At 33.7% G+C, this 26,180-nt stretch overlaps 1 protein-coding gene and 1 pseudogene across 1 annotated transcript; one reads left to right on the top strand and one right to left on the bottom strand.

The window, feature by feature from the left end:
* Positions 1 to 8,559: 8,559 nt before the first annotated feature.
* Positions 8,560 to 24,720, bottom strand: FBXO47 (F-box protein 47). Its single transcript, XM_010991841.3, has 10 exons — positions 24,540 to 24,720; positions 23,945 to 24,115; positions 21,166 to 21,242; positions 19,744 to 19,821; positions 18,020 to 18,128; positions 14,285 to 14,461; positions 12,607 to 12,753; positions 11,798 to 11,940; positions 9,342 to 9,501; positions 8,560 to 8,672 (listed from the first exon to the last, which is right to left on the bottom strand). The coding sequence occupies exons 1-10, from the start codon at positions 24,718 to 24,720 to the stop codon at positions 8,560 to 8,562; spliced, it is 1,356 nt and encodes a 451-aa protein (XP_010990143.1).
* On the top strand, positions 13,336 to 13,434 carry LOC116158054 (U6 spliceosomal RNA; annotated as a pseudogene).
* Positions 24,721 to 26,180: the final 1,460 nt, after the last annotated feature.

A 26,180-nucleotide genomic window follows, 5' to 3' on the forward strand; every position in this document is an offset into this window, starting at 1 on the left:
CTGTAAATGGAGCAATCTGAGCAAAATGCATCACAAACTGAGAAGTGCAGGTGGGGCTGGGTGGGGGGCGCATTTCAGACTAACATGGTGGGCCAGTCTGGGGCAAGAGAAGAATGTGGACTCCGGGGTGGGCAAGCCTAGTTTTGACTCTTGGTCTCTGCTCTTTCCAAGGAAGCGTTAGGTAAGTTCATGACCATCTCTGAGCCTCATCTATAAAAGACTTGTGGAGAAGTTGAAATGACACCATGTGTGCCATGTGTGACACAGTATAGGAATCCCATAAGTGTTAGCTCCATCCCCAGAGACGCATCTGAGACTCACTTGAGATTTTCATCCCTGTCCCTCCACAATGTGACTTTACCACATACCAATGACCCACCCAACCCCCAACCATCAGTTTCTGAGTTCATTTGCCAGGGATGTGTGAGAGGGAAAAGGAGGAAGAAAGGCGCTCAGGAGGATTCATTCCCAGGGCATCTGGATACAGATCAGATCTCCTCCTACTTCCATAACATGCAGACTCCATTTAGATACAAAGGGGTAGGATTGGGTTCCTGGGGAGAAATTGAGCCTCTTCACTTCTGCCTGGTCTAAATCGAGCAGTTCCTTGGTAACAGGCTCCAGGGTTTTGTGATTGGCTAGCTGTGGAGGGAGTGGGAGGAGGGAAGTAAACTGCTGATGGAGCTGCAGCATCCCTGAGTCTCAGGCCGTGGGAGGGGGAGGGGAAGAGGAGGGCTGAGCAGTGGAGGGAAGAGGGAGCCATTTCTCTCCATTGACTGCAACCTCCGTGCTCACCACTCACATTTTACTGGAATCCAGAGGCCTCCGTGGCCAAGGGCTCCACAATGCTGGATATTTTCATCCTGATGTTCTTTGCCATTATAGGCCTGGTCATTCTGTCCTACATTATCTATCTGCTCTAGGGGCCTGCAGCTACGGCATGGAGCCTGCAGGAGAACAGCTCAGGGCGGAAGGATGAAGCTGACTGGCCGAGCATCCTGCCTGCTGACGCACCGGTGGATTTTTGCTTCTGGTCATTTCGGGTATTGATTCAAATCCAAAATTAAAAGAGATCTTGCTTTCCTAATTTTTCCCTCAGATGCATTGATGTAGCATTTCCCAGACCACTCTGAAAAGATTAGGAAATGCCAACTTCTTGCTTTGAAACCTAATTTAAAGAAACAATTTTTTAAGCGAAAAATAAAACCCACAATGTGAAGGATTTTTAGGCCGAATGGGTTGGGAGTGGTGTGCATGACGGGAGGGACTATTAGTTCCTAGTTTTTTCTTCAAGTTAGGTGCTCAAACTCCAAGTTGTCCATTTTCTCCTGGTAATTAAAGGTAAAACCCCTCTTTATATGGCAGCAGAGTGGTTTATAATTATGCCAGGATAATTGCATTAATTAATTAACTAATGACTCATTCTGACTTCAGGATGAGATAGCAAATGAAATTTACTTGGGAATGGGCTTTTGGGGGAGATGTCAATTCTTCTCCAACTGTGGGCTTGGCAGAGAGGAGGGAGGGATTCCTAACTCTTGCCTTAGTTCTCGGGCAGTATCGGGAGCTGATACTTTTGCTGCTGTTCCCATCTGAGACTTCTTGTTTCTGGGTTTCCTACAGCTCCTGGACTCCAGTCCAACAAGAGGCCTCTTATCAACAGCAGCAGTCCTGCTGCCCAGCAGACCTCTCCCAGAGCCTTCCGGATATGGTTAACCCCTGTCAAGCAAGGGGTTTTTTGAACTCAGAGGCAGAGCCACTCAGCTGGGACATCAGGAAAGCAGCATGGCTGGCAGATGCTGCGTGCGTTTAAGTTGGAAGTAGAGGGTTGTCGAGAACACAGAGAGCTCCAGTGTAGGCTTGTTAAAGTTACTGTGGAGAACTGCTTAAAAATTCATTTTGATAGCCATTCCTTAGGTCTAAATGCACCTGCATATTATGCTAGAATACATTCTTTCCTTTCTCCCTCACAGGGGTTCCCTTGTAAGTTCAAAAGTCTGTTGTCTCTTCATCTATGAAGCAATCACTTTATCACTGTCTTTAAAGATTGCACAATCTGGGGTTGTGTGGTTTCCCGTGTCTCACTCTCTGGAAGGAACTTGTCATTTGAGTTTTTAGATTTTTCATATCTTCCCCACTCCATATCTCTTGTGCTCCAGCTTCTCATTTAAAGAGAGAAACAGTTACACAGTCCTCATTCTTTTTGCCTAGCTGAATTATAAATTACTGAAACAAGATGTCTTTATTTATCTTACTTGTTATTTGGGAAAAATCTCTCTCTTACACTCAAATAAATGGGTTTTTATATTGTCAAATGTTCCTTTTCTTAAACAAAAAATTTCAACATATTTCTGTTAGATGTTGAAGAAACCATTAATTTGGCGGGCCAGAATAGACTAGGGTGTTGAATCTGTGGTATCTATTCCTTTGAGTAGTCCATTGTGATAGTTCTACATTCGATTTTTCTTTCTACTTAAAAATAAACAAGGAGAAGGATTAATTTAAGAGTTTTTATTCATAACATTGTGTTCAATTTCCATGCTTTAAAAAGAAAATGGAGGCAGTATATGTCACAATTGAAATGGAAAACTTTTCTTTTAAAATTCTAGCCAAGAAAAAACAAAGTTCTAGAAGCTTGTCTTGGCAACAAATTATGTGACCTTCAATAATCCGTTTAACCTTCAGTGCTTCAGTTTATTCTGACAAATGAAGTCACTGGATGAGAAAACTGTTAATGTCCCTTCCCATTTTAAAATTCTACAATTCTGGGATGTATTATCTTTGGAAACTACATCTTTGAGAACAAAATTCCCATGGAACAAACACTTCATATCTTACTAATAGTCTGATTTTTGCTCTCTCCAAATGACATTTTATATCAACTCAGCAGCAAAATTCTTTTTTGGCTCCCACAGCCACATTGTGAGGAGAAAATGAAAATATTTATTTACCCCAAACATATATCAGTGATAATTTGCCTAAGCTGTTTAGGGAATATTAACAAGCACAATACTACACGGTGGTACGTAACAAAAAGAGGTCATCGGACAGATACGCTAATGCAAGAAGCATGGCTCTGATCATTAATATATTCAGGGATGGTCTTCAGTTGTCTGTGGAGTCCTTGACGTTACATTTCCCACTAAAACATTCCTCTGACTCTTTGGTATAACTTGTGCTTCAAATTAAAACTTTGCACTTTCAGTCAAGATAGCGGCTCTTATGTCCTTACCTAGGTAATTAGGGCAAGTGTCAGTATACTGGAGGGTTCGAGTTAATACAGTTAATTATGGGGCTATAGATCTTCATGGTACGGTCTCCAGCCGAGCTCGCTCTGAAGTCTTTAACCAGGTCAAGGCTCTTATGACTGTATCCATACACAGTTGAAACGACTAATCAATTCAGTGAAAACAATCGGCTAATTTCAGCTACACACCAGTGATATATGCCACTGGTATTGGGCACAATATAAAGACAGAAAGATTACCCATATTTTCAGTTACTTGTGAAATATTATGGTTTTAAAAAATAAATAATTGCATTTTGGAAGAAATTTTGTGGCTTTTTGCCTACATCCATGGTATACATATGCCACTTTATAAGAGTTTCACTTTGTTCATGTCAATAAAATTTTTCTAATTTTCTCATTTAGACTATTTGTATATTCCCATCCTAAAATGCTGAAAAAGTTACCTCTGTAATATAGAGTTTTGTGTAAACTTTACAAATCTGTGTCTTAGGGCAAGCATGTCCTATAAAATGGGGGTTATACTTTGCCCACATCAATGTAGTAAAAACATCAGTTAAAAATTATAGATTACTTAGGAAAAATTTAATGTAGCATAATGCTAAGAATCACTATATTAATACCTGCTTTCTTGATAAAAGAAAACAAGAGGTTTGTGTGAGAAAATGATATATTTTATTTCAGGAGAAAGAGAGTATCTTTAGGGAACATTTTAAATAATGGAAAGATAAATGTCACTAAGTTGGAACCACCTAAAATTCACTATTCTGGGTGCTTTATATGGAGTTAAATCCATACTATCTGAGTTTGAAACTTGGCGTGACATGATTTATTAAATTTCAGAAAATTTGTTTTCATTTAAAAGACTTAAAATTAGCATTGTTCAAACTTCAAAAATCCCTTAAAAGCATCATTTTGATTTTAGAGTACTAAAAAATAGTGGGAATTTCCCTTAATAAAGTACTTAAGCATAGTTGAAGTGGAAAATTGTCTTTGTAAATTACATGCTTTGGCTCAATCACAGTTCAAATGTTTGCCAACCCTAGGATGGCCTCTTCTAAATTAGTTTTTGCTCCTATCTGTTTTAAACAAGAATAAAATCAAAGTCATATATAAAGGGGGAAACAAAAAAATCCTTGACACAACTTCCATTATAAACTCAAACATGCTAAGGCAGATACATTTTAGAACTATTCAAGAGCTTCTTCATTCTTAGAAAAACACTGTAAGATCTTGCAGTCATGGGAAATTGCAGGTAATCCATAATACTTAATTACATATTTTGTTTTTTGAAACTGGTGTTAAACTATGATAATTGTAGCATTTACATTTTAGCAGCAATTGGAATATTAATTGCTTGGGAGTTTTGTCTCTGAATCGAATAGCAGAATATTATAGAATACTGTTCTGCTTAGAGATTATTGTTCAATTTAAGAGTTGTTGCTAGTAAATGAAATTATTTATACACTATAATATTAAGCATAAATATATATAAATATATAGCTAATTGCAACATTAATTAATATTAAGACATTTAGTTTTCTGATCATGGTAGAGCTATAATTAACAGCTTAAATAAAAATAAGTTCCTCCACAAGAAATCATTTAAAGGAATTACACACTCGATGATTTGCATAATGACAAACTGAACAACTTAGAAATGTTTCTAATTTTAATTTTATTAATATGAATAAATAACAAATAAAATTTAGCAAATATTAAATATTTAGGTATCAAAAACAGTTCACCATAAATACAATACTTTAGAAGTAGCAATGCATATTTTTCAGTTTTGTGCACCTTCAAGAAAGCAGTGATATCAGAATATCTATTATTATTACTATTATTATGACTGTTAATTTAAAAGCCTTTCAAGAGCTAAACCAAGTTTTTGTTTTTGGTTTTTTTAAGCCTCTAGTTACTTGAGGAATTTTCTGGAGTTATATTTGCTTTCTTAATGAAAAAAAAAATATGTTCTTAGTCCCTTGGCACTTTTTTATTTAACTTAGAGAAGACTGTCCACTATAGCTATCTTGCAGGTCATCTTTCCTATCTTAATGATGCCACAATAAACCAAAGAGCATTTGTCCAAAGCCTGATTTCTTACAGGTTTCAGAGCTACCTGCTAATGGAATTGGTAAAGAAGTCACATTGCTAGTAAGGAGTCCAAAAACCAAAGAGACTTCTGTAGTAGCATTGTGTTTTTACCCTTCACAATATCCATTGACATAAAAATCTGTGATCATGTAATTGAGTACCACTCACTTAAAGGGGTTAACTCTTGAGTAATTACCACACGAAGAGGCTCATGTTTGCTTTTTATTGACATAAGATGGTTCCAGTTGCACCTTCTGCTGGGCACCTCATATTTGCTCTAATCTCCGAAGGTGAATAATTATCCCGGAATAAAATCTTTGTTATTAACAGAAGAACTGGAAGCACCAACTAAGCCATCAAGGGATGGGTAAAGAGTGAAATAAGCTGCCTGTGGTTCATGCTATGGAGGGCAGCCAGATAAGCAACCCCTTGAGCTTCCCGAATGCTTGACCGGCTTCCCAAGTACGGTACCATACTGCCTGCACCGTGAAGACGATAAAGTTGAGGGGTCAGAAGGGCATGAGAAGGAATTATCCAAAAAAGTATTAACAATAGATGTTCTATAGTTTCATAAGGTACAGAATATTTATCACAAGGCATAAACTTGTAACATCATTCGTTTATTAGCGCTATTGTGGTGTGGGGTGTGTGTTTAGAAACAACAGTGAAGATAACTATAATGGGGTGTTGTTGCGCTTGACTTCTAGTGGAAATAAAAAGCATCCTATAAATCAAAGTCAAAAGAGACTGAGGAAATCACTACTATCAAAAGATTTAAGAAAAAAAAAGCTAGAAGCCCTGGTCAATCTTCTAGTTTAGAAAGAGGTACAGAGCAAATTATCTGACATACTTATTTTATCATGCCTGTTCTAGAGAGAATTAGAAGTGGCCAGTCTCAGTGTTTTTTAGCCTATTCATTTTGCGAATGCTCTTTTTTTGTGGGGCAAGATGACTGTCTATACCATCACTTAAACATTAACACCAATAATAATAGTATATGCTTTTTCAAGTTAATATCCCACTTTAAAATTTGATATCATACTTTATTCCTGATGACAAATGTATTTAGCAAAAAACACCCCTGCCAATTTGGTTTCAAATGTTATTTTTATCTATTAATAATTGAATGAAGAATTCGTCAGTTTGCTTTTTATTGGTCCCAAGATGATATAATTTATCTACTGCACCTAAAGAATGAATCAGGTTTTTATGTTCCAAATTTCTGAGAAGGATGAGATAATCTCACAATTGTCAAGAATAATGAAATAACATGAGTCTTTAAAAATTTACAGCCGCAGTGATGTCAGTGCATGTGTGTAATGAGATTCAAAATCCAAATTAAAAAGTTTTAAATTTTCTTCTGTAAAGTTTCTAAAAATAACTGCTGTGGAGACTTAGATAGTTCAAGGAATTCAAAGAAACTTAACAATGCCAAATTTCTTTCTCTAAGGGAATGAAACTTAAATCTATTTAGTAAAATATTTAAGATGTTCATTATTTATATTAAAATTTTTATTTTTCCCTTTGTTTTTCTTTTCCCCTGTATAATCTAATAGTCTCAACTTGGAATCACCAGTTTTTTTTGCTAAATAAATGGATTAAGCTTTCCAAAGCATGTATGTGAAAGAGTGCAAGAAGGAAAAGAAAAAGCTAATTAAAGTGTAACTTTGTACTCTGATATCTGACAACTTTAAATCTTTATAAGTTAGTTATGGGTGAATTCTTAAATTGAAAGGAAGAAAATGAATCCATGATACAAGCAAGAATTTTGTACATAAATATGCAAGTACTAAACTCTGGAGAAAAAAAGTCCCACTACTGATGAAATTACATTTGGACAATCCATTAAAGGCATTTAATTTCTGACCCTCCAAAAATGAGGGTAAGTCTTTTTGCTAGTAAAATGTAATAAAACCTTCTTATCACGATTTATATTTTCTCCACAGTTTTCACTCTTTCTCAATCCTATTACATCTCTTACTGAGCCCCTCTTGCCAAACTTGAGAATTTCCCACAATTTACACCCTACTTCTGCAGGTAATTTCCATATCTTCTAGTGTTCCTTTCCTTCATCAGCTCCAGAGGCGAGTTAAGTCAAGGGCTTAGGAAAAGAAAGTCAGCCTCTGAGAAGTCCAGTGGGAAGGGAGAAATGATTAAACTCAAGGAGAAGAAAATGGATCCAGGAGGGCTCCAGGATTATTTCAGCTCATTAGGTACTATCATTTTCTATTTTAATAGTAAGAGTGGTGGTGGCAGATGCTAGTCAAACTGAAATAGTCCTGGAGCGTCTTGGAATTGATTTACCTGAGTGAAGATAAACCCCACTCTCTCATGGGCTGCTCGAACTATCCTTGCTTCCAGTTTCCTTCAAGTCCCACTCTTTAAGACGGGGGAAAAAGCTTTAGGAGGAAGTACAAATTATTTGTGTGTTCTGGCAGCAGAATAGCTACTTTCTTTCATTTTATATTTTCCCTTACTTGCAACATTTTACTCCAATCCCTGGGAAAGAATAAAAGATGATTTGATTGTATTAAGACAATATATACCTTCCTTTATTTATAGACTTTTCATATGATATGTCTTAAAGATGGAAATACATGTATGTGTGCACGTGTGTATATACACAGAAATACATATGTATATATGGATATGTATACACACACACACTTAATTCCTTTGGTTTTTGATCTGCAAAATGTGAACCAAATGTAATGTTCATTGTAATCATATGCCAAGAAGGTGTTGAAAAATGTGATTTATCTGCACGTTCCAAAACATCATACTACAAATCTCCACAAAACATTTTAGGCTATGTCTACACAAAGTGTCTAAGCACAGTGAACCAATACACACTATCAAGTGGATTTCCACTCTAACTATGTAACAGAATTTTCTCTTCAAAGATCCACACAGGTTGGCCAGCCCCAGATTCTTTAACACTAATGTTCCTTTAGTTTGGTGTTAGGTTTACCACAATCGGGAGAGACACAACTTGTTTTCTAGAGAAATCTCAATATATTCTTGGGTTTGCCTACAATTTTTATATTAATAAAGGTGTAAGCAGTTACTTCTAAAATTCTATGCAGCTTTTGAATTCTTAGGTTACTTAGGTGATAAAAAGTCCCATGGATGCTACTCTTTGAGTGTGGAGAAGTAGCACTCTTCTAATTGTCAGTTCAGTGAGGTATTCTCTAAATGCAAGGCTTTCTGAGTATTTACGTAGAGAGAGTATTCATGGTCAAATATAGGACCTCCTTATGGAAGTTAGCCTGAGCATGCACAAGATAGAACAAATTCAAAAAGCTTCTATTTTCTTCATCACGGTCTTCTATATGCCACACACAGAAATAGACAGTAGGGAAAAGAAAATGACAGTTAAGTTTTTAAATGTATGATTTATTTGAAACATAAGATGTTCCAATTTCCCTAATAATATGTAACAGAAGACTAGTTAGTGATTTTTACTAAGTCAGATGTTAACCACTGAAATCATGGAACTATATTAAGAGCCCTGAATTAGAAATCAGAAGAAAAAGATGCTAGTCTATGCCTTATTGCTTCTAACTTCATGAACTTGGGCAAGTCAGGTAATTTCTCTAAGCCTTAGTTTTCCCATCTATAAAATAGGGCTAATTATCAAGTTGGTTACCTAACAAAACTGTAATATCATAGATGTATAAGCTATACAAATAAAGGATCTTATTATGGTGATTACGACAGTTGGTAAGTAAGCAAGTCAAAATTTTTTGCTGTGCAGAATTGAAATTGGTTCCTTTCAATGCAGACTCTTCAATTTTATGTTTTCCACTAAAACCAATACCAAATTTAAAAAGTGACAATACCAGGAACTAAATATATCTCATGGAAAAACAAATGATATCTTTTTCTTCTATTCTTGGCTTAGAAATAAGTCTACACAGAATTTTCCCTGTCTTAAGGGGAGACCAGAATGCATTGTACTCACACCTGTGCACCATCCACCTACATGCATACTCACCAGACATAATCAATTGCATCATTTCCATTATAACACATGCAAATGCATTTGCCACACTCTGCAGGAAGTTATTTCTTTCCACTGGAGTGCTAAAGACTGTACAGACTTTTTGCATCATTTTAACTGCCCAATCCATGCAGTATAGTTCTTTCTCGCACACCTGATTTAGACATAGAAAGCATTTTGGTAAATCTTTATGCAAAGAAAGCTGTAGAATTTGAAAATGGTATTAACAATGACAGTTTATAATTTTACGTAATTTATTACATACAACATGATGTTGATTCTATAAATGGGAAATGCTCTTATATCTAATATTCCTTTGCTTTCAAAATGGTACAAATTTAGCAGGAAAAACTGTGAAGTAACTAAAAGCCTGGTTCAAGATTATCATGGAATATTATTTACTAATATAAGAAATAATATTGAAAGTAATTATTAAACTTATGAAAAATAAGACTCCTGTTCATTCATTCATTTAATAAATATTTATTGAGCACATGCTAACAGCTGGAGATACAATAGTAAGCCATAAAGACAGGGCCTCTATTTTCAAGGGGTCCAATGAGTGTGACAAACAGGCAATTTCGACAGGGAAGAGAACTCTATGATAATATCAGCTTTCCATCTTGAGAGCTGTAGGGAATATTTCTCTCTCTATTGTTTAAAAAACAAACGAAGAGTACCTGTTTATAGCTAAAACTGACTGAAAGGAAAAAGGTTTACTTATTAACATTCTAAATGGCCGATTTAACTCATATAGCCCAATAATATACAGCATGAGAATAAGCTATATAATAGTGTAACTAAATAGTGTTAATCTGACAGGAAAGATTTATTGATTACTTATTACATGTAAAGCACTGTACCAGGAACTACAAAGGAAGTACATAGCAGAGTCCTGGATTTCAAAGCACTTGCAATCTATTTTGGGAGCTGATTTACCCACACATACACCATTGGTTGATAAAGACAAATCTGAGGCAATTTAGAGAAAATTAATGATCAGAGTTGAGATGTCAATCAGAGAAGGCTTTCTAGAGAAGGCTTCTTTTCCACCCCTAGTGGCTTCCTCTCCATTCTTTTTGCTACAGTGCAGCCAAAGTGACTTTCCAAAAATGTAGAACTGATCATGTCTCCCTGCTTCCTAAAACCTTTCAGCAGGGCAGCTCCTGTGGTTCAAGCCTCACAGAATGGTCAACAAGGCCCGTCCTTACCGAGCCTCCCTCTTCCTAACTAAAGTCACCACCTCTTCCTCTTCTGCACATTTTCCCTTTCAGAAAAAATACTGAACTGCTTATAGTTCCCTGAATACAGCCCACAGTTCTAATTCTCTCTCCATTTATTTTTGAGGGCATCCGTTTATTAAAATAAATATTTACATTGAGAATACAGTTAACTTAGTAGCTTTCTTCACATTTCCACATGTTTAAAAGAGCCACTGAGGTTTCACTCATGTTTCAAACAGTTGAGTTGATAAATATCCTATCTCCATTTTGTAGGAAATGGATTATGTTCAATTATTTCTCACAATGGCCAATTGAAGATTATTCCATTGCTTTTGAAGCAGTGGTTGGGCTGACATCTGTGATGGAAGCCAAATAAATGAGAGTTCTGTGTAACACATGCAGGTACATGCTTGAGTAATCTGACCTCTCTATCTGACTGCTGAACTCTTTTATTCATTAAAAAAAAAATGTATATCTGCTGGAATTGGTGAAGCCCCCTCTGTATTCTACACTCATCCAATATTAGCTCCTTTCTGCTACTTTTGTTTGTACCCTTCTGTACATATTTTTGCACTTATCACACTGAATTTATTTATATACCCTCTGATATCTCTTAAAAGACTGTAAGCATCTTTTGGTCAGGGATTTGTTCTATTACTTTTCATAGTCCTAAAATCTCACACAGTGTATGACCCATAGTAAACACTCAGTTTGTGTTAAATGAATGAATATTAAATATATTATAATGTTTTATTTTGAAAAAGAAAACATTTTAACTATAAAAAAGTAAAGAGAATAGTATTATGAACACCTAGTATCCATTCCCCAGCTTCAACAATTACCAATCTTGTTTCACTTCTATCACCATTAATTTCCACATTCTCTCTTTGCTGCCCATTGATTATCCTGGAGCAAATCATATGTGTGCTTTATTCTTTTAATGGAACTTAGGAAAAAAAAAAAGAATATAACTTGGCAGAGCCATAGAATGACAATCTAGATACGAGGTGGGGAGAGGTTAATACAAGGAATGATTCCAAACATGATAGTTTATCATGTATTTTAAAATTGTTAAGTATGTATAAAGTATATATAAAAATACATACTTAAATACTTATTCTTTCAAAATGTTCTGTATGTACATATCTCAGTTCCTTCAGGGCAGCTCCCTGGGATGTCAACTATAATGTTAAACAATTTGCTAGAAAAAACTTATTTTTTACTTACCAACGCCAAAAAGACTATCAACCTTGCCAATTCAATGGCCCGTCCATTCACAGCTTTACTAGCCATGAAAGTAAAGCAGATGTTGTTCCCACTCAGGATTAGGAGACGTGCATTATTCTCTAGAAGCCACTCCCGGGGAACCACTTTTATTAGAGGAAGAACAGTTATTTAATGAGAAATTATACAGTAACAAAGAATAAACATCATTAAATACCTGCAATATTATATCACTTTATACAATTAGTGCCAAGCGAGAAGCTCAGAAAAAACACTTTAGTTTTCCAATTACAAGATTCTACTGGGTACAGAGATTATTGCCAAGTCACAGCGGCTCTCACAATGTACTATTAATATAATCAAAGCATTTCTCGTACACATGGATCAACAAAGTGGTCTAATCCTTTGTACGGATAGAAACCTTATAAACTTTAGAATCTAAAGGATTATGCAGGAATGGGAAGCATTGTTTCACCTCTCCTGTACCAACAGGAGAGGACTTTCTTCTTACCCAACTTTAAGAAGGTGTTTCTGAGAACCTGCAAAATGGGAATAACTGAGCTAATTAAATTATGAAGCGTTCAAATAAAAATAGCAATAAATACATATTTATAAAATTGGCAAGGAAAATTGAAGGAAAGTAAGCTGATTATATGCATTCTCTTCAAACATAATGCCAAACTTTAAGTCTTTTAGAGCATTTAGTGATTTCTATTAGGCAATTCATTTGTTACCTTTAGAGTTAGCCTTACAATTTTATAACTATATTCTAACAATACATTTCTATTAATGTGGTAAATAATTTTTTTTACCTGATAGTTCATCTACAAGACTGATAACATCATCTACTGTCCATTCTTTGGTGCCTGTGTCATATAGTAATTTAATGGCATCAGCCAAACCTTTCAGACTGGGTTCATCTGTAGGTCCTTCTATCATTTTCTGCCAAACCACCTGTCCTGAATGATAATTGAAAAAAAAAAACAAAAAACTAGGCTGTGACAGAATAGCTGGCTTCATGATAAAGACCTCACGGATTGTTTAAAAAGGAAATTGGATTGCATAATGGGATCCATTACTTATATATGCCACTTTCATTCTAAATTTCATAATGAAAGGTCAATTCTGATAACAGTATAAATTTTAATGTCTCTGACTGATGTGATGAAGCACAGCAACAATAGCTAAATGAAGTAAAGAAAAGGTAGATTCGCCAAGCAAAACAGTGTTTCTGGTTCAAAGACAATGCTACTCCGCAACAGAAATTGGAATAAACAATTGATGTAATTTTACCAAAATGAAATAACACCTATTGATATCCTTCCAAGAAAAGAGCATGCTGTACTTGAGAATCTTCCTGACCTTTATATCAAAACAGAGTAATCTGGTCATTTAAAATATTTATCTATGACCAATTCTCTTTGTGGATTACACACAACAAAATTTGATCCCAGATTAACTTCCTACTGCTACTCAACACACTTTAAACTGGTTAACTACTGACACAAGACAGTGTGAACTAAAGAAATGCATGCTAGGGCTTGCTTCAGCAGCACATATACTAAAATTGGAACAATACAGAGAAGATTAGCATGGCCCCTGCACAAAGATGACAAATTCGTGAAGCGTTCCATATTTTTGGGACAGACTGGGAGTTCGAAATTTGTAGATACTGACAGGCATATGTAGAACAGATAAACAAGATTATACTGTATAGCACAGGGAAATATATACAAGATCTTGTGGTAGCTCACAGCGAAAAAGAATGTGACAATGAATATATGTATGTTCATGTATAACTGAAAAATTGTGCTGTACACTGGAAATTGACACAACATTGTAAACTGACTATAACTCAATAAAAATGTTTAAAAAATTAAAAATTAAACATAACTATTTGTTAAAAAAAAAAAAAAAGAAATGCATGCTAAGCAGGGAGGGTATAGCTCAGTGGTAGAGCATGTACTTAGCATGCACGAGGTCCTGGGTTCAAGCCCCAGTACTGCCATTAAATAAATAAATACCTAATTACCTCCCCCCACAAAATGAAAAAAAAATGCATGTTAATTTTAACATTCATCCAAGCAAAACTTAATTAGAAATACCAAAAATTGCCCCCTCAAATCATTTTATGTACCCCAAATTAAGTAAAACATCAATTCTGACTACCACTTTGCTTCACTTGCACTGTTAGTCCCCTCCAGCAGCATATAAATATAATCTTGAGTTAAATAATGGTTAAAAATGAAATGCAGCTATTTTAGGTAAATTAGGGACAATGAGACTATATTTGGAAATGACCTGCAATAGAACAATTTGTCTTGACATTTAAGTGATGCACAAGTTAATGTAGTCTGCATCTATGAAATCATGAAATACAGTTTAATTATTCAGAATGATGAAACTAAGCAGGTACAAAAAGATATATCTCCTAAAGTAAATGTAATTAACCAGTTTTGTAACATACATCCCTAAAAAATGGATGCTCACCATCTTGAGGAGATATTGGTCCAAAGATGATATACAATAATCTTGCCTGATTCACCATTGGCCATGGTTTTAATATACGTGTCAACCAAAATGCAGAATCACTTCGATGTGTCCAGTGATCAAGCAGAGCATTTCTACAGAACAGTCTAATCCTTAACTCCAGTTTTCGGGCACTTCCTATGAAGACAAAAGAATTGTAAACCATTCTTCCTAGAAAGATTGATATGTATATTGGATAGGCTAAAGACATACATCCTTAATATGCTTTGTACTAAGAGTGTTATTTCAATTTCCTCTGTAAAAATTTTAGATCAAGGAACTATTTTTTAAATAACTTTATTAGGATATAATTTACATATCACAATTTACCAATTTAAAGTGTACAGTCAAATCTTTTTTAGTATATTCAGAGAGCTATGCAGCCATCACTGAATCTATTTTAGAATATTTTCATTACCTCAGAAAGAAACCCTGTTCTTTTAATTGTCACTGTCCTATCCCTCTGTCCTTTTTCACCCTCAGCACTAAGCACTACTTTTTGTCTCTATAGATTTTCCTATTCTAGACTTTCATATGAAGTCACACAGTTAGGTGGTCTTTGAAACAGACTTCTTTCACTTAGCATGTTTTCAAGGTTCAACTATATTATGGCATGTATCGATTTCTTTTAATGAACAAATGCTATTCCATTGCATAGATATACCACATTTTGTTTATCCATTCACCCACTGAGGGATATTTGGGTTGCCTCCACCTTTTGGCTATTATGAGTAACGTTGCTATTAACAATCATGTCCAAGTTTCTGTATGGACATATATTTTAGTTTCTCTTGGGGATATATCTATGAGTGGAATTGCTGGGTCATATGGTAGCTCTATATTTAATCATTTGGAGAACTGCCAGAATGTTTTCCAAAGTGGCTGCACCATTTTACATTCTCACCAGTGAAGTATAAGGGTTCCAATTTTCCCACATTGTCACCAACACTTGTTGTTATCTGACATTTAGGTTCTAGCCATCCTAGGGGCTATGAAGTGGTATCTTATGTTTTTTTAAAAAATAGTTTTATTGAAATATACATAATTTATGTACCATACAATTTACCCATTTGAAGTGTGTAATTCAATAGTTTTGATATACTACATAATTTTTAAAGTTGTGGTAAAATATATATAAAATTTGCTATTTTAACGTGCACAATTCAGTGGCATCAATTACATTCACAATGTTGTTCAACCATCACCACTGTCTTACTCCAAAACTTTTTATTACCTCAAACAGAAACTCTATAACCTTTAAGCAATAACTCTCCATTTCCCCTTCACCCAGTTTCTGGTAACCTCTAATCTACTTTCTGTTTTTATGAATTTTCTTGTTCTAGGTACCTCACATACGTGGAAGCATACAATATTTGTCCTTTATGTCTGACTTATTTCACTTATTATAATGTTTTCAGAATTCATCCATGTTGTAGCCTGAATCAAAACTTCACTTCTTTTTATGACTGAATAATATTCCATTGTAATATATATGCCACATTCTATCCATTCATCTCTTGATGAACACTTGTGTTGCTTCCAGTTTGGGGCTATTGAAAATAATGTTTCAGTTAACACTGATGTATAAGTATTTGTCCAAGGTCTTGCTCTCAATTCCTTAGTTATAGTCCCAGGAGTGGAATTGCTAGGTCACGTGATAATTCTATGTTTAGTTTTTTGACGACTGGCCAACCTGTTTTCCACGGTGGTGGCATCATTATACATTTTATATTTTTATACCATTTATGTTCTACTTACTCGCAGATAAGACAAGTGCAAATAAAGTCTACCAATGCGCTAAGGCCATATGAAAGTAAGTACCCCTGATGTGTTAAGCCAAGCAACACAGAAGTTTAGAGGAAAGAGATTATTGCAGCTCTGGAGAGATCAGGAAAGACTTTACAGAAGAGGACAGGTAAATTTGGTCTTAAAGGATGAAAAGGAGAGATGGTATTTCAGGAAAAGGGAGAAGGAATAAAATGTATAAGGTAGAAATGTGTAAGAGGTATCTGAGACACAGTGGGTGGAGTTATATGACTATATCAAACTGATATACGGAGTAGTGGGCAATAAGTTTAAAAAAGTAGGTTAGCATTAGAATGTGAAGGTCAGTATGAATGGTTTGGATTTTATTTTGAAGATATCAGGGAGGTAATACAACTTTTTGATCAAGAGAGGGACATGATAGTAATTTTGTTTTAGGCTTCTCTATCTTCCATTTTAAAACAAATCTGCCATAATTTGTTTTATAAAGAAAATTTTCAAGCTGACAGCAAAATAGAGATACTATAACAAATACTGTGTACCAATCACCTACCTTTGTCAAGACTTTACTTTTTTGCTATATTTGATTCAGATTTTTAAAAATAAATAAAAACATTACTGATACAGTTAAAGCTTCTTTTGTATCACTCCCAATCTCCTTCTTCCCCAGAGGTAATCACCATCTTGAATTGGATTTTGTCCCTCCTGTATAAGTCACCAAACAAAACTAATAGGATGTGTACACACATGAGAATTTGCTCATGTGATTGTGGAAACTTGGCAAGTCCATAATATGCAGGGTAGACTGGCAGGCTGCAGACAAGGGAAGAGTTGTAGTTCAAGTTCAAAAGCAGTCTGCTGGTAGAATTCTTTCTTGGGTGGGGAGGAAAGTCTTTTTCTCAAGGCCTTTAAGTGATTAGATGAGGCCCACCCACATTATGGATTGTAATCTGCTTTACTCAGAGTCTACTGATTTAAATGTTAATCTCATCTAAAAAATAATTTCAAAGAAACATCTACAATAATGTTTGACTAAGTATCTAGGTACCATGGCTTACCCAAGTTAACACACAAAATTAACTATCGTATCTCCTAACTATATTCTTATACTTTTTTACATCTGGTTATAACCATAAAGAATAAATAGAATTACTTTGCATGTTTTTTTTTTAAACTTTATTTTCCCTTTTTTGGGGTAGGGAGAGGTAATTAAGTTTATTTATTTTTTTAGTGGAGGTACTGGGGACTGAACCCAGGACCTTCTGCATGCTAGGCAGGAACTCTACCACTGAGCTATATCCTCCCCAACTGCATGCTTTTAATTTGCATATAAATAGTATCATATTGAAAGCATTGTTTACTATCCTTTCTTCTCAAATTATATTTTGAGATTTATCCATATTAATACACATGGCTCTAGTTAATCCACTTTAACTACTAATGGTTTTAATTGTATGAATATGCCACCATTCATTTATCCATTTTCCTAACAACAGGCATTAGGTTGTTTGCAGCTTTCCCTGCTTACATGCTGCAATGTTCACACTTATACATGTCTCCCTGAGCACACTGTGGGAGTTTCTCAGAGTGAAACTGCTAAATTGTAGGATTCCATAATTTTTAAAATATGAAATATTCCAGGTGTATATAAAGGTTTATAGAATACTATAATGAACACCTTTGTATCCTCCACCAGCTTAAGGAATAAAATATTATGTATATATCTGAAGCCCTCTGAGTACTTCTTTCTCTAATCATGGGATATTTTGGCCTCACTGTGTGATTCAGTGTTCATCATTCCCTTATATCTCTTTGTCCTTTTACTACAAATGAATGCCACAATTTATTTTTAAATATACTTTTGAACTATGCTTTTTTTTTGTATCTGTTTTAATCTCTGTACAATGTTATCCCTGAATTGTAGTTCTTTACCTGGTTTGCTGCAGACAACTGCCTGCATCTTGCGGGGAAGATTAGTCAGCTCACATAAGAAGTTATAAACACGATGGCACTCCAGTTCATCCCAACCTGCTGTTAAGGTCTGAGGATGATAAAATAAAGGAAACATTGCAGATGTTCAAACCATCAAATCAGAACATAAGTCACTACTGCCTTATGACTATAACTGTTGTAGCACAAGATGGAGGTGATGTGCAATTTTTATCCACTATTGAACTGTTCAATCTATAAACAAAACCTAAAAATGCTCCAAAATCCAGTTTCTTTCTGGTTGTATAGGTAGTATCTTTTCAGAGAACTAAATGGTACTGAATCCTGAACTCAGACAGTATGAGGAAAATAACAAATGAAGGTCCAAACTCTGGAACACAGCTCTAGACATCTGACTCACAACCCTCCTGTGAGTTACTTTTAGACTATAGTCAAACCACTTTGATCCCCTCTACCTATCACTTATGATATTGCTTATAAACGATAATAATCTCATTTTAATGTGACAATTATGAGCATTGACTTAGGGCATTTGGATGTGAACAAGCAAAAAAAAATCTTTTATTAGGACAGAATTTAATAATCATCTTTGAGCAAACCAGAATGTACAGTTAGACATATATAAAAAGAAAACTCAGATGATACTCTACTATACATAGATTTTGAAAAGGTTGACTAATCATAACAATTTTTCTTGAAATAGTTGAGCTGGACTTCAGTAGTTTAAAAATTAATCTTTTCTCTCCAGAAGACATACTAGAAACTCCTAACAGCTGTTACTTCTGTTGAAGAAAACTCTGTGAACAAGGAACAGGCCTGGGAGGAGACTTAACATTTCACTTTATACCACTTCATACTTTTTGAATTTTACATGATTACATGTGCTCATATTATTTGTCTGAAAGGAAAAAAAAAAGAAAAAAAATCTATTTTGGAAGAAGGCTAATAGGAGAGCCTATGCCCCTGGAATCTGGGCATGCAGATGGTGGCTGGCAGGATGGGATATAAGTAAGATTGTTGTAAACCTCATAAGGTATTTTTTAGAAAGTTAATACATGTAAACTGCTTAGAATAGTGTAATATATTAATAATATATTATTAATATAGAATAGCATTAAATAATGTTATTATCTTCTTTGTTTAGAATAAAAGATGAGTAAAAAATGTTCTTAAAATCATATAGTTGATTTCTTCACCCCCCAAGCTTTATTTAGATATAATTGACATATAACATTGTATAAGTTAAAGGTGTAAAATGCAGTTAATTTTTATATGCATATATTGCAAAATGATTGCCACAATAAGGTTAGTTACATCTATTACTTCTTATAGTTACAATTTTTTTTCATACAGTTGATTTCTAAGTTCACATCTTAAAGAACTAGCCTAAAACTTAAAACTCATTACACACACACACATCCTACCCTACAATATTTCTAGTCATTACAATTGGCTGGAAACTTCAAGGACACTAGTATGGAGTGAGTAAGTGTGAAATATTTCTTACCAGTGAGAAACCCAAGAAGAAAATCTGAGGCGGCAAACAACATTATTAGATTAACACATTCTCGAATCTTTACAATGCTATTTTGTTTTCTTTTTAGATTATTATTACTTTTATTATCCTATGGAAAGACAGATTACGTGCTCTACTTGTTAACAGTTCAAAAAGAATTCTTTTTCTTCTTTCATTAAAAAAAATGTACCTGTAAAAACATGCCATAACATGATAATCCTAAACATTGCAATGGAGCTGCACAGCCACTGAATTTAAAACAGGAAACCTGTAAAGAGAACAACTATTAATTCCTTCTTTTCAGTGGAACTGTGCAACGATTTAACATTCAAAGTTAATGGAAACATGCAAGTATTTTTTTTCAATCTTAACTGAAAATAACTAAAACATTAAATAACAGATAAGCATCACGTTATATAGGTGGGGATTATGAAAGAAGTATGAAACAAAGTCTCTGCCTAAGGAGCTCACAATTTATTTAGGGCAATAAGATATACACACATGAAATTAATTTGATGTTTCAGGTTAGAATATAATGCTAAAATGACCGAATAAACATATCAGACACGATAAAGGCAGGGAAAAGATAACTTTGGGAATGATTTTAAAAGCTTATGAAGGATGTGAAACAAGCAATGTCTTTAAGTAGGATTCAGAGATAATGAACACATAGGATTGGTGAGGCACACAATTAGGGCAAAATTGTATAGAAGTAAGAATTTAAAAGGTCCATTTGGGAAGAAAGATATGAGCAGCTTAATTAGGCTCAAAGCAGTAGGAAGTAAGGCTGCACTGTCAGGGGGAACCCTAAATACCAGTTATGGACTTTGGGCCTTATCTTGCTGAAATTCAGCAGCCAATTAAATATTTTTAAGCAAGAAAATTAACTTGATGAAGATAATTCAGTATACAGAATGTCTTGAGGAGTGAAGAATGAATGGCAGGAAGGTTATCTGAGAAGCTGCTGCAATAATATAGATCTGAACTCAGTGCAAATACTGGCATGAAAAAAAGCCAATGAATCAGAAACAGTTTGCATACTACTGAGTGCAGAACTGAATCAGCAGCATTAGATGTATGTTTGCGTTTCTATAGTAAAACTCAATGTCTAACATAGATTATGCCCAGACACACTGATACACACTTTCAAGTCATAAATTATCACAAAAAGTTTGTCATTTTATATATTAAAAGTATATACAAACTTTTAAACAGTACAAACTGTTTAATGATACAAACATTTAAACAGTAAGACTTTAACATTTGGAAGTTATTTTCATTTTAATAAAATATCTAAATCACCACTTTAAAACATCCTTAGGATTCCCATATGAGGTAAAAATACTTTTATAAGGCTGATAAACCTAATAAACTTGAATGATGTTATATATAAAATTATTTTATAATAAGTAAAATACTCCTATACTACATTTTGGTGTTTATAATCTCTGAGTACTTGGTAAAGTATCAGATGATCATCAACCAACTCTTTAGTACTAATTCATGAAATTCCACTAATTAAAGACAGATTTAAAATGAGTATAAGACATTAGTAATAAAATATTTTTACTGGAAATCAGGATTGTGAACTAATTCAGAAGTATGATCTTACTTCTGCAAGTGTCTTGTGAATATACTTTAGTCTTTCCTTTGTGGGTAGCAGCAACGTACATCTTTTAAATAGTAGACCTGAGTAAATAGAGAGAGAGGTGAAAAAAATGACATCAATGAATATTAACTTAAAAGTATCTATAACGCAGCATAATGTTTCCTGAAAGTCAAGTATGGTATATCACAGTGACCATGAGCTGATAGGGTTTTTAAGAGGAAGTTTGGGAGAAAGGGTGCAAAACATTTATAATACACGATACTTACCAAGTGGCTCTGGTGTCCACCTAAGAGGCAAAGGCATAAAGTCTTACAAAAAATTGTGAAATTGATACTATAAAATAGATATGTGAAAGTATTTAGATTTAAAAAGATACAACGATCAGACACAAAATAAAATAGGGAAACTATTGTCTTTATTCCATAGAAAGCATATTCCAGTCTCTCTTAAAACTAGCCCCATGTTCACAAAGGAAAATGTTTTAAGAGTTGCTAATGGAAAGAATGAGAAAAGAGAATTTGTTTTCCCTTTTCCAAATACAAAAATTTAACGTCCTAAGTACTTAAAATTTCAGAGATTGGAAGTCATGTTTTTTTCTCACAGAAAGTATCCAGCTTGGATGAAATATCTCTCTTCCTTCAAAGATATCCTTTTATGGGGCTTGCATGTTAAGAATGTATAGAATTTTGTGTTTAGATATTTTAAAAAGAAGAAAAAAACCCTGTAATTTCCCGTGGCAGGAAGTATATGATTTGCTTCCTCTAACTTTAAGCATTCTGTTTTCCTAAAATGGCAATACACTGTTAACATTCCTATTAGGGCAAATGTCCTCAAACTAAAAATAAGATACATGGTAGGAAAATATATACCTGAATATCATAACTTCCCTTAGTTTTCACCTTCTCTGCATTTACTTCTTAACATAATGTAATAACTAATTTATATAATTCTGTAGACTCAATGGGAATTGAATTTATTTTTAGAAGTTGCTATGTTTGGGTAACACATGACTAAAATTGCTTTTTAAACAGAAACCGTCCTTATTTTTGAACATAAAAAGACATTTTCAGTGTTTGGTTTTTAGGCTGAGTTCTTTTCCTTTCATGTTTTGGCATCCAGTCCTGAGGCATATCATAGCTGGGGCATTGTAAGCTATAATTGTATGTTGGTTAATTTTCTAATGAAAAACTCCAATTTTTTAAAAATTGAAGTTTTGTTAATTTACAATGTTGTGTTAGTTCTCGAGTACAGGAAAAATTTCTATTTTTAACGGTTGCAATTTACCATAAAAACCAATACTGGCTGACTTTATTTTTTTAACACAGGTGCTCTCCTATATATCCTTTAGAAACCAACTTCTTTAATTTCTTCCCACTAAAATAGAGTCAGATGTAATGTTCTTTCCACACTGGCCATCTGCTCTGTTTTGCGTGAAGAAGCAAATTAAAATGTATAATCCTCAGAATGCAGAATTCTGAAAATGTTATTTTAATGTCTAAAAACAAGAACAGATCAGACAGGAATGGCAACATGAGAAAATGGTAAGTACATCAAACATTTATCTAAAGAATAAGTCATAAGCTAGGTGTCTGCACAAAATTTAAATGGAAGGTTGAAATTATTACATGAGTAACACCATTTTTAAAGCTAGCTTTTAAAATCAGTACATACCTGTATTTTTAACTGAATTACCCATATAATTGTCTAAATGCTTTTTTGTTTGTTTATGCAATTGAGCCTGGTCAGGGAGAAAACATTTTTTCAAACTAAAACCAAAGAATAAGCTTTTTCCAAATACCACTTTCTCCACAATAGATGATGTTTGAAAAAAGATATTTCCAATGAACAGTAGCAAAAAAATAATCGCTGTACTCTGTTACAGGCTTTACTAAGCCTAATCATAAAAACTGAAATCAGCAACACTGTAACCAGTTACATACCTTCCATTTAGTCTTATTAAGCATACTTGTCAAATATACTTTGATATATTTACACATCTATATAGTCTTATTTTACTATCTTAAAGCTAGGCATCCTTGAGCTACTAAAAGGTAATATTCACTTACTCTGATGCTTTTATTTACATCTCACCATCACTCTGATATTTAGTTCTACTGCCATGTTTTGGTTAATTATAAGGTAGCTTCATAATTAAATTGATGTCATTAGTCAAGTCAAAATGAGAATTTATTTCAGCACTCTTAGGGAGAATGAAATCAATGAATGGGGTGAAAGGCATAAAAGATTACAAATCAAAGGGAAGAACTTGTACAGAATTTCTTTTGATAAGATTAATTTAATGACAGTATAATGGTTTATTAGAAAATGTGTAGCATGCTTTAAAAAAAGTTGTTTCTGATAAGAGAATAAGTGATTTTCCACAATAATATGTTTAAAATTTTTTTTTCTATTTTAAGAACTAGATTATGATTGAAAGGGAAAAGAAGTATAAAGATAAAACACATTAGATCCACAGGAAGTAAAGCATAGAAAATACATCAATTTCTTAAACTGGTAAGCCACCTAGACAGTAAGCATAGGTGACACTGTAGCTACATGAAATCACAAGGACTGACACATTACATTAAAGTGTATCCTCTGATCTTTAAAGATAAGTAAGGGACTGTTGTTTAGGGAAAGTCCTCATATTGAAGCGTAAAAGCATCATAGAAACAGGAAATATTTCACTTCCCAAGGGCCTTACAGAATTGTATAATAAAATCCCTCTAATTAAGCATAGTTCTTTACATGTTAACAATTCTCATTACATTACATAAATTACCTAGAGACCTGTAGTGTTCCAATATAGTGGAGTCTTGTCTCCCGTCAGGCAGCTCAAGGTTATGAAAGTCCTGTAGTAAAAGTCTTTTGCTTCCTGATGAGGTTGAGATATAATCAATAATGTGCTGGCTGACTGTTTTGGACACCATGCTTAACATGCTGACATCCTTCACTAGCAAAAGAAGTACATATACACACACACATATAAACAGTTTAACTACAAGAACATTACTATTACCACAATCTATTAACTTATAAGTTAGCTCATTAATAATAACACTAAAGAATACTAAAAATAAATAATAATATTGGGGAAAAAAGAGGAAAATCTTAAAATTATTTTAAATCCAGTTCTCAGTGAATTAGAAATATTTGGGGATGTATCATGTCATTAAAATCAGAAGCATGTTTTAAAGAGTTTGAGTATCATATTTTCTCTTCATATCCCTTACCTAACAATGATGAAACTTTAGAAAATAAACTTAATGTGAACACAATTAACATTCTAGCAGGGCCTAAGATGACAAGCTACATCTTGAAGAAAATAAAATATTCGAGTGTGTCCATGTAGCCTACTCATAGTCTCCAAATCTCACCTGACAAATATCTTAAGATCATATGGAATATTTCCAATGGCAAGGCTTTAAAATTTCCAAGCGTTGATAAGAGTTGAGAATCTGTGATAACAGTGTTGGAAAAATAGCTGGATCGACGATTACTACGTCGATGTTTCTGGTTGGGAATCAAAGTGAAACTGGAATTTACTCTGGATGCCATTCTTTTTCTTATCTCATGAATTTGTCCTGGTTAGAAAACAAGAGACAAAGTACAAGAGACAAAGGAGAAATAAAATTATATTGATAAAGAGCTGTTGTATTTTTAAATGGAGGTTTTCATACTTTGATGGACAACAGCTGTCTCTCTATACTTATAAAACTTTTAATATGCTGTCCAACTTACGTAATTTCCACCTGTAGAGACTATTTACTCATCTCAGCGTGATATGAAATACTTAAAAATATTTTCCCTCTTAGCCAAATATTCTAGATGGAGTTTTAGTAGAAAATGAGATGTATTTGGATGAGATATATTCTAAGAAAAGAAGTATGTGACCTTTTTAAAAAGTAAAAGATTCAACACAAAAAAATAACAAATTCAATACGTTCAATATTTGTCAATTAGTACATTGCTTTTACAATCTTTACATTATTTTAAAAAATCACAGTATTAATGTAGAATTAAAAATTTGTAGTAATGTTTTTCTGTTTCTTTAAAACTGAGTACTGACATGTTCTTTGGTTAGAGAGATTAAAAAATAAAGATTTTAGTTTACAGCTTTTAAAATTTTACTATCTCTAACAGATTAAGATGGTTTCATTACAATTACCAATTATGTGAAATCAAAGTTTTGTAAAATTAATAAGACTAAAATAAATAAATAATAACTTTCCCCCTCAATTCCACTTTTGGTTAATAATAGTTACTGATAAGTCACAGGAAGGGCCTACACAACTTATTTTAAAATGAACATTTCCTAGAAGGAACTTTATTAAAATCACTGATAATTTACTCACACTGAACAATAATTCTTTAAAAAAAAATTATTCATCACACACACTGACTTTGTGTCAATCCTCTTCCAACTCAGAAAACATTGTCTTTTGTATATATAAATGTATATGTACATATGCATAACTATAACTCCAATCCAAATCTCTTTGTTTCTAAAGTAACAACTAAGATGTTTCAGCTGAGTTACAAATACATCCGACCAAAATGCATTTTCTCATTTTGTAGCAAAATTGCTAAAAATCATATTGTTACTTATTCATCTAAAAGGTTACAAATCAACTTATATTAACTTAAAATCAGTTATATATTTGAAAATGTGGCCAAGAAATTTAGTGCTTAGTGGAAAGCATACTATGAATCTCCTTTATAACCATACCATACATAGCACTTTGCTTCAGCATTCAATGAGCATTTAAATTAGTGTATCTTTTTAAATAATCATTAAAATTATACAAGTAACCTACGTGCATTGTCAAGAAGTTTACAAAATACAGCAAAATAAAAAGAGGAAAATTAAATTCATTTGGTTTTTAACATTTAAAATTAAGCAGTGTGGTTTATATCACTCCAGAATTTTACATCTATATTCCTTTTTACAGAAAAGGGAATCGCTGTTCATATTATTTTGTAATCTGCTTTTTCAATTGTAATTAAAATTGTAATTT

Source organism: Camelus dromedarius, chromosome 16 (assembly GCF_036321535.1).
Source record: "Camelus dromedarius isolate mCamDro1 chromosome 16, mCamDro1.pat, whole genome shotgun sequence".
NCBI classification, from domain to species: Eukaryota; Metazoa; Chordata; class Mammalia; order Artiodactyla; family Camelidae; genus Camelus; species Camelus dromedarius.

What these genes read in the sequence shown, in the direction of transcription:
- FBXO47 (XM_010991841.3), bottom strand. Translation starts at nt 24,720, where the DNA reads ATGGCATCCAGAGTAAATTCCAGTTTCACTTTGATTCCCAACCAGAAA. An exon ending in GATCTTAAGATATTTGTCAG is followed by an intron (nt 24,116 to 24,539) that starts GTGAGATTTGGA and finishes TTCTTTTGCTAG; the next exon opens with TGAAGGATGTCAGCATGTTA. An exon ending in AGTTGTCTGCAGCAAACCAG is followed by an intron (nt 14,462 to 18,019) that starts GTAAAGAACTAC and finishes TTGTCTTCATAG; the next exon opens with GAAGTGCCCGAAAACTGGAG.